Source organism: Microcaecilia unicolor, chromosome 2 (genome assembly GCF_901765095.1).
Source record: "Microcaecilia unicolor chromosome 2, aMicUni1.1, whole genome shotgun sequence".
In the NCBI taxonomy this organism is placed as follows: domain Eukaryota; kingdom Metazoa; phylum Chordata; class Amphibia; order Gymnophiona; family Siphonopidae; genus Microcaecilia; species Microcaecilia unicolor.
The window spans coordinates 455,755,477-455,769,035 of record NC_044032.1 but is presented as its reverse complement, the minus strand read 5'-3'; the positions used below and the strand labels follow the sequence as shown (position 1 = coordinate 455,769,035).

The following is a 13,559-nucleotide window of genomic DNA, read 5'->3' as shown; positions in this document are numbered from 1 at the left end:
AAGATTTTAATTCTTTTCCAGTTAGTTCATATGCCAACCCATGAGGCAGACCATACTATAATATTACATGGGACATGAACAAATAATGTAAATACTGTTAATTGGAGAGCACTTTGTATAGAGGGGCATTTTCAAAAGGATGTCCAAGTCATAATTGAGACATCTAAGTCAGAACATCCCAAATGGATGTCCATGTCATATGTATTTTATAACAGGATACAGCCTGTTCAAAAATACATGAGACGGAACCACGAGTTGGAAATATCCACCATGAACATCCATTTTACAAACTGAAATGTCCAAATTATAAACGGGGGGGAAAACAAGGGACAAGGACATCTGTATAGCAGCATTCTTAGAAAATGGTGACACAGACACCCACACAAAGCAGAGGGTTATTTGGTTAGTGTAGTGGACCCAGGCTAAAATTTCACTTTTAGCACTTTTTTTTTTAACTTGAGCTCTTGGTGGGGAGGGAAATTCATCAAACAGCATTAAGGCCTTAAGCCACATTCTTTGGCCCTTAATGTGATTTCAATGGCCCTAACACAGCCTGACAAAATGCCATGGCAATATTTAAATCTCTGCGGGTTAGGCATCTCAAGTCGGGTTAGGACCCAAAAATTACAGTAAAATGAGTCCAACTTTTTTACAGGGTTAATTCACCACCCAGGAGCATCAGGCTGCTAAGCAGCAGCCGGATGGTACCAGGCCTGCAGAATGGGGCTCCCCCCCCCAGCTCAAGCCCCTCCTGAACCAGACCCCTACCCTATCCAGGCCTCAGGACCCCCCCAGCAGTAACCAGATATCCCTCCCCGCCACACACTATCCATGGGGGCTACCTCTTCACACAATGGTGGTCCGGGTGCAGTCTTCGGACAGGAGCAAGGCCCATTTACTTCTGACTAATCCAGTGCCTGCAGGAAAATGACTTATAAGGAAATATGACCACTCGTGGTATTTGTGCGAGACTACCATTAGGGACACCATTTTCCTATTTTCCTACAGGCGTCAGATTGGGTAGGAGAAAGAGGGCACACTCACTCCTGTCCGAGAAACCTTACCCCAGACCACCACTGCATGAAGAGGTAGCCCCTATGGGGCAGTAAAGGTCTTAATGCTGCTGAGGGGGTCTGGGGATAGGTCTTGATGTTGCCATGGGGACTGCAGGGGTAATCTAAATGGAACTGCCCTTATAGAATACTAGCATAAGTCTGCATTTTGGTGTTTAACTTTAGGAGCAACCACTTACTCCACTCAAAGGCTGGATATCAGAAATTACCTCAGAGCAGATGTAAATGTGTGCATTGACATCTGTGCACTATTGGGGTGGAGAGAAGGAAAAATTCTAGACCTAGACCTTAGTGGAGCACATGATCTGGTGTGGGAGGTAATGGTGCTGGGGCCGCTTGATAACAGTGATCATAATATGATCCGGGAAATTATAGATCGGCGAGTCTGATGTCGGTGCCGGGCAAAATGGTAGAGACTATTATTAAGAACAAAATTACAGAGCATATTCAAAAGCATGGATTAATGAGACAAAGTCAACATGGATTTAGTGAAGGGAAATCTTGCCTCACCAATCCATTACATTTCTTTGAAAGGGTGAACAAACATGTGGATAAAGGTGAGCCAGTTGATATTGTGTATCTGGATTTTCAGAAGGCGTTTGACAAAGTACCTCATGAAAGACTCCAGAAGAAATTGGAGAGTCGTGGGATAGGAGGTAGTGTTCTACTGTGGATTAAAAACTGGTTAAAAGATAGAAAACAGAGAGTACGGTTAAATGGTCAGTATTCTCAATGGAGAAGGGTAGTTAGTGGTGTTCCCCAGGTTCAGTATTCTCAATGGAGAAGGGTAGTTAGTGGTGTTCCCCAGAGGTCTGTGCTGGGACCACTGCTTTTTAACATATTTATAAATGACCTAGAGATGGGAGTAACTAGTGAGGTAATTAAATTTGCTGATGACACAAAGTTATTCAAAGTCGTTAAATTGCGGGAGGATTGTGAAAAATTACAAGAGGACCTTACGAGACTGGGAGACTGGGTGTCTAAATGGCAGATGACGTTTAATGTGAGCAAGTGCAAAGTGATGCATGTGGGAAAGAGGAACCCCAATTATAGCTACGTCATGCAAGGTTCCACGTTAGGAGTCACGGACCAAGAAAGGGATCTAGGTGTCGTTGTTGATGATACGTTGAAACCTTCTGCTCAGTGTGCTGCTACGGCTAAGAAAGCAAATAGAATGCTAGGTATTATTAGGAAAGGAATGGAAAACAAAAATGAGGATGTTATAATGCCTTTGTATCGCTCCATGGTGCGATCGCACCTCGAATATTGTGTTCAATTCTGGTCGCCGCATCTCAAAAAAGATATAGTGGAATTAGAAAAGGTGCAGAGAAGGGCAACGAAAATGATAAAGGGGATGGGACGACTTCCCTATGAGTAATGGCTAAAGTGGCTGGGGCTTTTCAGCTTGGAGAAAAGGTGGCTGAGGGGAGATATGATAGAAGTCTATAAAATAATGAGTGGAGTTGCAGGATGCTGGGCTTGATGGACCTTTGGTTTTTCCCAGTATGGCAATACTTATGTACTTATGGATCTGAAAGCCTATTTTATAAAGGAAACAAAGGCACAATTTTTGGACTTCTTTTATACTGCAGACATCCTGTTATAAAAAATGGCCTCTAAAAAGTGTCTTTTTTTCTACCCAGTTTAGGTCAATTGACCAAAATGATTCTTGAAACTGGACATTCTGCACACAAAATAATGGCACAAATGAAAAACATTTTAAACTTAAAGCATAATTGCATTTCTATGGCCTTCAATATTTCTAAGTGACGGCATGGGAATATGACAAACCCCCTTTGAAAAGCAACTGGCAAAATCGCCACACTAGCTTTTAGCTCCCTGTAGTAGTTTTCTTGTTGATTATTGTTGCCTATGGACATACTATAGTACATGGCAGTGATGACATCGCAATCTTTATGAAGTAATAATCCCGCTGATGTGGACCATTCTATGACACATATAAAAGTGTCTGGTATACCAAAGTGCTGCACATTTACAGCTACTAATCATTCAACATGGACTTGTAAAAGCAAACAAATTCATAGAAAAATGAAAATTATTCTTAAAGGTAAGATGATCTTTTACCAGTTTGACAGAATGTGCTTTAGAATATATATCAGATTATCAGATTATTGTTAAACTGTTTTCCCCCTTGAGAGCAAAAAATGAGGGTATGACAGAAATCCACTAGAGGCAATTTTAACTGATCTAGCAAAAACCAGTTCTTTCCAACAAGTACTCCAAACAGTAGCACTGTAAAGATTTTAAACAGTCTGCACAGAGTGTTGCTTTTCCTACTGCAGGGTAAAGGAGTGCTAATGCTAAGCACAAGCATAAATCTTTTGTGTAATAGAGACCCTCTTAAAAAGCTTAAGGTCAGTTCTATCCTGAAAACAAAATATATATAAAGAAACACTACTATGGCATTGTGAAGTATTATGTTGTTTTTTTTATTAACTACTGGGGAAAGCTAAAATGGCACAGCTATAATGAAACAGGAAAAAACAATAACTGAAAACTGGATATGGTGATTCAGTTTCCAAGTTGCAAGATAGGTTTGTTTGGGTTTTTTTTTTTTTTTTTGGGGGGGGGGGGGGTGGAGATTTACCCTTTTGTGTAATAGGAATGAGATACCAAATAGCAATATAATGTGTAGTGACCTAATTTATGGGATAGCCTATTTAAAGATCATGTGGAAGAAAGATTTGTAACATTTAAGAAATTTAAAGGAACTTAAAAATAATTTGTGTGACGATAATATTGCTAAAAATGATGAGAGAGTTTTTTCTTTTAATTTTAACACTAAAAATTTAGGTGTCCTTTTACTAAGCTGTGGTAAAAAGTGGCCTTTAGCGTGCCCTTGAGCAGGTATTTCCTATGTACTAAGGCCATTTTTACTGTACTCATAAAAATTGCTTTTTTCTATTTTTCATATTAATGGCCATGCGATAATGCTGCTATTAGTGTGTAATCATAAAAAAAATTAGAACGTGCACTTCCTGCCATCCATTTTGTAGGTGGCAAGGGCTCACGCGTGCTATTCCTGTGCTAGCCAGTTAGAAACTGATTATTTTAGGAATGCTCACACTCTGCCCCCCAGACATACCCCCTCAAAAAAGGTTTTTAAAATATTTTTAGTGTGCAGTTAGCGTGTTCTTATTTTGCACTTAATGCAGCATGCATAAGCATATCCTGAGTTAGGCACACCTTAGCACCTAATGCAACTTAGTAAAAAGGTCCCTTAATTAGCAGTAGCTTCTATTTGTTGCTTAACGAAATGATCTCAACTATTACAGTCTTACCTGACTACATTAGAAGACGAAAATCCAATAAATCCTACATTGAAAATACCTAAAATAATTAAAACCAAAGTTCAAAAAACAAGACAAATCATAAATATTCCTTCATCACTAAATACTATTAAACCTTACTCATCTATACGTATTGGTTAGGTTAATGCCAGGTCAACAGCCAATAAAACCGAAATTATAACTGACTGGATCAAATCTGATAATCTTGACTTGCTCTTCATCACCGAAACATGGATCCGTAATTCCATCGACCCCATCATACTTGAACTATGCCCTCCTGGCTACAAAATTTTACATTGGCCCAGAAAAGCCAGAATTGGTGGAGGAATTGCATTAATCTATAGATCAAATTTTTTCATTGAAACCATCTCAGTCTACCCATACCCAAGAATACATGGATCTTCTCTATCTATGTGATCTCACCATACCTCCGTCAAAACCCACTCACATCAGGGGCCATTCTCTTGACATCATTTCTCATAAATTCTCCTCCGACCAATACTTTACTATATCCGACATCGATTGGTATCCCATTCCATGGTCAGATCACTACAAATCATCCTTCACCTTGCAATGGCGCAGAAAAGGTCAGCCCACATCTCACGTCCCTACCGCCATCCTTACCAGAGGACGGATTGATAATGTCAAATTCTGGCAAAATATCTATGTGAACAATTGGTCAATCCAACCTAATTCAGATCTCTTTCTTACACTTTGGGAGAATAGGTGCACAATGATATTGGATGAAATTGCACCTCTACGACCCATGACTACACGTAAACGAAACCCATCACCATGGTTTAACAATTTGCTGAGAAATTTAAAATCTCAAAGCAGGAAACTGGAAAAAACATGGAGCAAGTCCAGAGATAATCTTGCCTTTATCACGTGGAAACAATCGCAAAGAAACTATAAATACGCCATCAAACATGCTAAAAGAACCTATTACGCACAAAAAATCTCAACGTTTGGCACAGACATGAAGAAACAATTCCAACTTATAAAAAACCTCTTAAACACAGATCCTGTGACATCATCACCTTTAAATCATCCTTCTACAGATCAATTGGCAAAATACATCAGAGAAAAAGTAACTTATCTTCGTAACTCAATCTCTAAAGATAACTCCACTATTGACATCTTCCTTGACGTACTGGACCCTGGAACTGATGAAACACCTGTTGACCGTTACTGGACTAATTTTACCCCCCTTACTACTCTCTAGATCACAATGCTACCTTGACCCCTGCCCCAACTACCTTCTGAAAAGTGCCCCTTCATGCTTTATCTCCGATCTCACCTCCCACTTAAACTTTTTACTATAAAAAGGCTCTTTCCCCACCAAGCACGGTAACATATTACTATCACCTATCCCAAAGAATAAAAAGAAACCTGTGAATGATGTTACCAACTACCGTCCAATTGCATCCATACCTCTAATCACCAAATTATTGGAAAACAGAGTGACCTCACAACTTAATGAATATATTCAGAAATTCTCCATCCTCCATGAGTCCCAGTCGGGCTTCCGACCTGCCCACAGCACTGAAACGGTTCTTCTAACCTTAATATCTAAATTCAAACTTGAAATAGCAAACGGATACATCATCATCCTCTTACAATTTGACTTATCCAGCGCTTTTGACATGGTTGACCATTCAATCCTTACCAAACCTTGGACAAACTTAGGATCGGTGGAAACATTATCAACTGGATTAATAACTTCATTACTACAAGATCCTATCAAGTCAAAGGAGCTACAAATCTATCATCCCCATGGTCATCAGAATGTGGAGTACCACAGGGCTCTCCACTCTCCCCAATACTTTTCAACCTTATGATGATCCCCTTGGTCAGAATACTAACCAAACATGGTCTAAATCCTTTCATTTACACCGATGACGTCACCATATATATCCCCTTTAAATTCAATCTATCTGAAATCCACGACAAAATCAATACTGCCATTACCACTCTAACCTCCTGGGCTAATGCTTTTAAAATGAAATTAAATAAAGAAAAAACACAATGCCTGGTTCTCTCTTCCCAATACTCCCCTTATCTCCCGACTACTCTCAACACCCCTGATGTCAAACTCCCCATATCTGACAACTTAAAAATACTGGGAGTAACGATAGACAGCCATTTATCTTTTGATAACCACGCTAAGCTCACCACGAAGAAAATGTTTAATATGATGTGGATATTGAAACGAGTGAAGCCTTATCTCCCACTCAACACTTTCCGGAACCTGATACAGTCTACTGTTATTACCCACACCGACTACTGCAACAGTGTCTTTTTAGGATGCAAAACCCAAATACTGAAGAGACTCCAAACTGCATAAAACATGGCTGCCAGACTTATTTTTGGCAAATCAAAATTCGAAAGTGCATCACCTCTTCGACCAAAGCTTCACTGGCTCCCCATCAAAGAAAGAATAAATTTTAAGATCAACACAATGACCCACAAGATCATCCACGGTGAATCCCCTGGCTACATGAATGAATTGATCGACCTCCTTGCTAGAAACAGATCTACTTCTTCACAAACTGATCTTAACCTACACCTTCCCAATTGTAGAGGAATTAAGTACAAGACCTACTACGCATTCAGTTTCTCCTTTTTGGGCAGCCAGCTTTGGAACACTATACCCAGACCAATCCGATTAATAAACGACTTCTTGCCCTTTAGAAAAATGCTGAAAGCTCATTTCTTTAAGCAAGCCTACCCAAATGCCCCAACCTAATCTCGCCAACTTCCACCCTCCAATTCTGTTCTGACTTAAATACCAACCTCCCATCCTTCTCTTCCCATCTCTCCTTAATTTTATCCCTCCTTACCCTTTCTCCCTATCCTGTCTACCCTCTTTTATCCTAGTCATATATTATCTAGCTCAACTTATCATACACTACTAAGCCCAACTTTACATTGTTCTACTACTGTTTTATTAAAATTCTATTACCTTTGTATTTCAAATTACTATGTAAGCCGCATTGAGCCTGCATTATGTGGGAAAGCGCGGGGTACAAATGTAATAATAATAGTAATAATAATAACCTAGAAATAGCTGTTAAGACCTTAACGCATGGTTAGCCTGTGTCAATAAGCTACAGCAAAACATATAAGAGCATTTTGCCATATTTGCCTGTTACTGAGGCAGGTTCTGGTACCTATTTAATAAAAGGCATCTAAGGATCTGGACCTATTTGCCTATATACAAACTAGGTGCCTTTTTCAAACTTTGGCATATGTGCTCTCTTCTAAAATTACTCCCCACATGTCAAATTTTAGTTCGTGCTCATTTTTTGAATACCTGGAATAGCCTTTACATATACAGATAGCCAACAGCATATGCATTCTAGTACATGTCTGAGTGAGGTGAGCAGTGATCTTATGTGTTATAGTCTTCCATCATAAGAAGATAACAGTTGGCCTATGGGGTCGGACCAGGGATACAGCTAGTCCAGTATCCTGTTTCCAACAGTGGCCAGTCCAGGTCAAACCTACCTGACAGAGTCCCCAAAAGTTGCAAGATTCCATGCTACTTAACCCCTACTTTAATAATGGTTTATCGACTTTCCCTCCAGGAATTTGTCCAAATCTTTTTTAAGCACAGAAATTAAGCCCTTGTAATTTCCAATAGGATAAATTCCTAGGCCATGCTACATCTTTCCCCAAATGTAGATATGATTGATAAGTTCTCACAGAAGTTATTGTGCTTCAGACTGTTTGAATTAGAAAAACACTGGCATGTATTTAAAATCATGATTTTCAAAGCTTTTAATACCTTTTCTAACTCCATATCCTGGAAGGGGAATTGGCCAACTATCTTCTTATATACTTCTTCATCTGTCACTGGTATAGGGCTGTAGTTATCAGAGTCCAATATGTTTCTGTTGGGGAAAAAAATCTGTCTTAACAAGCCTGAAATTTACAGATTAACTTAAAACGGCTCTTTTTTTTACACCGAGCCACCCAACCATATATTTCTGATGCAGTAATAAAAGATCTCATAATACTCTTTTTTTTTCTTATTTGGTAGCCTGACCCCCTCGCAGTATGACAGTGAGACTACCACTAGAGATTGGTGGGTGAGGAGGCCATGCCATACCTACCCCTTCTCCCCCGCCAAGCCCAGCCAGTTATCCTTGCACTGTCGCAGCCAAGAATACACAATATTCCCAGCTTGGGATATCCACATACAAGAAAAAAAGCCATCTATTTTTCAGGTTTTTTCCAATTTTCAGTTGGGGCTTTTTTTTTTTTTTGGCTTATTTCACATATTTATTTAATAAAAAAATATATTACACACAGTGGCGTTCCGAGGGGCGCTGACACCTGGGGCAGATCGCCGATGCGCCCCGCCCCCCGGGTGCAGTGCCCTCCCCCGTGCAGCACAACCCCCCCCCAGCGAAGGGACACCCCCCCACCTCGGCGAAAGAACCCCCCCCCCCGGGTGCACGCTGCTGGGGGGTGCCGCGCGCCGGTCAGCGTCGTTCGTTTCCATGCTCCCTCTGCCCCGGAACAGGTTACTTCCTGTTCTGGGGCAGAGGGAGCATGGAAACGAACGACGCTGACCGGCGCGCGGCACCCCCCCCCCAGTGGCGTTCTCCCGGAGTGGACCGCCCCCACCCCCCCCTTGGTACGCCACTGATTACACACTACAACTTAACATGCAACAATAATCAATTGTACACATTAATTTGTAGGTTATTTATATTAAATCTGTTTGCTACACACTAAAATTCTTAAATCACCCAAATACACATTTTAAAAAATGCACATCCCATATTCCCAATAAACCAAATTTACCACACTCATACTGTCAACAGCATGTGGCACTATGAACACTACAAGGCATCCCCTAGAAGTCAACAGCATTTGGTACCGGTAGCATTTAGGGTTTTATGGATATATATATTGCCTACTAGGCCATATTGTTTTAAAAACATAATTACAAGTATCTAGAAGGGTAATCAAGAAAATTAAAAGATCAGTAATGATAAAATATAAAAATATTTCCATTGTGGCAGGATATCTTTGGTAAATTAGTTATTTTTGTCTTATATTTAAGAAGATGACCATTAATGAAGCTATCATCATAAGAGGACAACATTACAAAAGCAGCTAGCTGCAGAAGGCATTTTGAAAATACAATTAAAGGAGAAATTAGATCTTACCTGGTAATTTTCTTTCCTTTAAGACCTCCAGACTGGCCCTTAGAAAGGCACAGCCCTGTACACTCTCTGTCAGGGGAAATTAACAAACTTGCTCTCCCTCTGTTTTTCTCTCTCTTTTTTCTTTTGGCAAAAAACAAAACGAAAAAAAAAAAAAAAAACAAAGGCAGCCCAATAAGAGAGAACCTGCAGGCAGACCCCTCACACTCATGACCGGCCTGGTGCCCCGAGGCAGCCAAGGCCCATTCAGCCCAACAGGAAAGATGGTTCAGAGCAGAGTACCATGAGAGTGAAGGGAGGGAGGGACACCCCTGGGGCTTCAGAACCCCTACAGGTTTTAACCCCAGTCGAGCAGAAACTGACTGCACCATGAAAAATTCCTTCAGTTTTTCTCTGCCTGCTTGCTCTGTTCAAGGAGGAGCTTTCTCTTTTTTTTGATAGAAGAGAACCAAAGATTCAAAGGAAAACGGGACTGTAAAGACTTACCGCTGCTACTATCTGCTGAGACTGACTGACTTTCTAGAGACTTCACAGTCCACTTATACGCCTACTTGAAGTTCAGTGTGTTCTCTCAGTCTCCATCTGCTGCTAGGAGTGCATAATCCATCTGTGCCAGTCTACAGGGACACTGGGAAATCACAAATTATCCGGAGAGCAGGACAAAGACTGACCTTGAACTGGGCCCATAAAATACGCTAAGGTTGCTACTTGGACCTTCAAAGAAGCTACAGTCAAGCCTTTATCCACTCCACCTTGTAAAAAATCCAAAAGTTCAGCTAAGAAAGCATGCAAAGGGGCGCAGCCCTTCTCTTTGCACCAGGCTTTAAAAATTTGCCAGATTCCTACATATGCAAGAGAAGACGACTACTTATGAGACTGAAGTATAGCAGCTATTACTTCCAGAGAATAACCTATCCTGCTCAACCTCACCCTCTCAAGAGCCATGCCATAAGAGAGAACAGGAGTCAGGTCTTGCATGCTGATTGGTCCTTGTACTAACAACTTCCCTAGTCCTTGCAACCTCAGGAGAGCGCTTACCTTCAGACTGACGAGATCTTCATACAAGGGTCTTCAAGGCCAAACCAGAGCCGTTAAAGATCACTAGACCTGGATGATTCTCTATGAGCTGCATGACTCGCCCCACTAACAGACATGGGGGGGAACACAGAGTAGACCTCGAATCAGCCAGGGATGAACTAAGATGTCAATTCCTTTCAATTTTGACTCCCACGTCCAACTGAAGAAGCGGGGAACTTAAATGTTGGCCCTCATTGCCATGAAATACTACATCACAGGAAGTCCCCAAGTGTGAACATTATGTCTAAAACTTGTTGACTAAAACTCCATTCTGCAGAGTCCAAGATGTTTCTGCTTAGAAAATCAGCTTGCACATTTTCCACACCTGCTACGTGAGATGCTAAGAGGTCTATGAATGAGCCTCCACCCAGGCTAGAAGACGAGAGGCCTCCTGTGCCATTTGTACATTTTTCGTTTCACCTTGGTGATTCACATAAGCTACTGCTGTTGCAATGTTGAAAAGAATTCATACTGGCTTGCTTTTGAGGTCCTTTGAACACCTCCAAGGAGGATGAATCACTCGGGTTTCCAATCTGTTGATCAACCACTTGGCTTCTATGGAAGACCAGTGCCCCTGCACCAGACCAGCTGACCCAAGCAATGGGCTTCCCAGCCCTTCAGTCTGGCATCCGTCATGACTACCATCCACTGCAGAGATTTGAGACTTACATCTTGTTGCACACTGAAGGTTTTGCACCACCACTGAAGACTTGACCTTGCCTCTCCTCTCAGAGGAAAATGCATCTCTAAGTCATAACAATCAGTAGACCATTGAGACAACAGAGTTTGCTGTATTTATTAGAAATAATTAAAGAAGAAACATATTTAATAAGGTAACCCAGGAGAAATCCTCTCTGGCCTACTAGACAACACACATGCTGAACAAGATGGACGTCAGCCATCTGCTGACAAATGAGAATACTAGTTGCCTAGCGACTGCACAGGACTTTTAAGCAGCTCTCAAGTTTGGTTGTTCATATGCTGGTAGGTCTGCAAAAATAGCCTACAAATAGGTGGGAAAATGTGGGATACAAATGTAACAAATAAATAAATAAAAAAAAACCAAGTGCCAGCATTTAGACCAGTGTTGGGGAGCTGACAAGGAAATACATATTTTTAATCATCATTGGCTCATAACAAAGGTAAACTTATGATGGGATGCTAAAAGCTGAATGCAACAGCATATACACAAAAACAGATCCTATTCACATTGGAGGTAACTTTATAAATTATTTTGTGTGTAAAATGTTGATTTAGCACATAAGAGGCCTCTTATAAAATGATTTCATGCATTTCATGCACAATGCAAACAGGTGTGTACTTATAAACAACTTTAGAGTACGCATATTCAAGGGAGGAGTTTGGGCAAAATGACAATTTGTTCACATCTTCCATAAAATACATGTATCTCTACATACTTTAGACATTAGCATTTTCATCTGCTCCTAAGCCCGCATAAATGTTCATGTCTTCAATCTAGGCATAACTTCTGCAGGAATTGTGTTAGTATTTAATGAGGCACATTTTCAAATCACATAGACTTACAAAGTTACATAGAGGGCCATTTGGACGTCCTTGCAAAACGTCCCGATCCAGGGGCAGGGAAACCCGTATTTTCGAAACAAGATGGACGTCCCTCTTTCGTTTCGATAATACGGTCAGGAAAGTCCAAATCCTGAAATTTGGTCGTCCTTAGAGATGGTTGTCCCTAGACATGGTCGTTTCTGATTTTCAGCGATTTTCAAAACCAAGGACGTCCATGTCAGAAACGACCAAATGAAAGCCATTTGGTCGTGGAAGGAGCCAGCACTTGTAGTGCACTGGTCCCCCTAACATGCCAGGACACCAACTGGGCACCCTAGAGGGCACTGCAGTGGACTTCATAAATTGCTCCCAGGTACACAGCTCCCTTACCTTGTGTGCTGAGCCCCCCAACCCCCCTCTAAAACCCACTACCCACAACTGTACACCACTACCATAGCCCTTCACGGCGAAGGGGGGCACCTAGATGTGGGTACAGTGGGTTTGTGGTGTGTTTTGGAGGGCTCGCTGTTTCCTCCATAAACGTAACAGGTATGGGCCTGGGTCCGCCTGCCTAAAGTGCACTGCACCCACTAAAACTGCTTCAGGGACCTGCATACTGCTGTGATGGACCTGAGTATGACATCTGAGGCTGGCAATCAATATTTTGAAAGATATTTTTTGAGGGTGGTAGGGGGTTAGTGACCACTGGGGGAGTAAGGGGAGATCATCCCCGATTCTCTCCCGTGGTCATCTGGTCATTTCGGGCACCTTTTTGTGCCTTGGTCGTAACAAAAACATGGCCAGATAAATCGTCCAAGTGTTCATCGGGGACGTCCATGGTTCTTTTGATTATGGGTCGAGGACGTTCAAGTGTTAGGCGCACCAAAGTCCCGCCTTCACTACGCCTCCGATACGCCCCCTTGAACTTTGGCCATCCCTGCGATGGAAAGCAGTTACAGATGTCCAAAATCGGCTTTCAATTATACCGATTTGGACGATCCTGTGAGAAGGATGCCCATCTTCCGATTTATGTTGAAAGATGGGCATCCTTCTCTTTCAAAAATGAGCCCAATATTAACCTATGGAACTTTGTAAGTCTAAGTGCTTTGAAAATGAGCCCCAGAGGCACCTACCCGACTTTCTAAAATAGGTGCTTTTTCACCCCAGATCTAGGTGATCTGTTATAAATTTATCTTAAAGGCTATCCTCAAAAACTTTTCAATGGGCAAAATGCCTTTTTACCCACTGAATTGGCAGCCTTTTTGATAACTGCTCACCCTGTAGGCAGTTAAATTATGTGCACTGTTTCACAACACACAAATTCTGTTATCCCTAAGGTTGAAGAGGCATTCTAGGATAGGAAGTACACATGCAGTTTTGAATAAGTAAAAGTA

General features: G+C 41.4%; 1 protein-coding gene across 5 annotated transcripts in view; it reads right to left on the bottom strand.

Moving 5' to 3' along the window:
• EXOC6B (exocyst complex component 6B) overlaps window positions 1-13,559 on the bottom strand; it is a 1,013,473-nt gene that overhangs the window by 465,377 nt on the left and 534,537 nt on the right. For all 5 annotated transcript variants that reach the window (XM_030190960.1, XM_030190961.1, XM_030190962.1 and 2 more), the window contains exon 14: window positions 8,175-8,280. In XM_030190960.1, coding sequence (XP_030046820.1) covers window positions 8,175-8,280 — 106 coding nt within the window. The remainder of the gene's footprint in view (window positions 1-8,174; window positions 8,281-13,559) is intronic.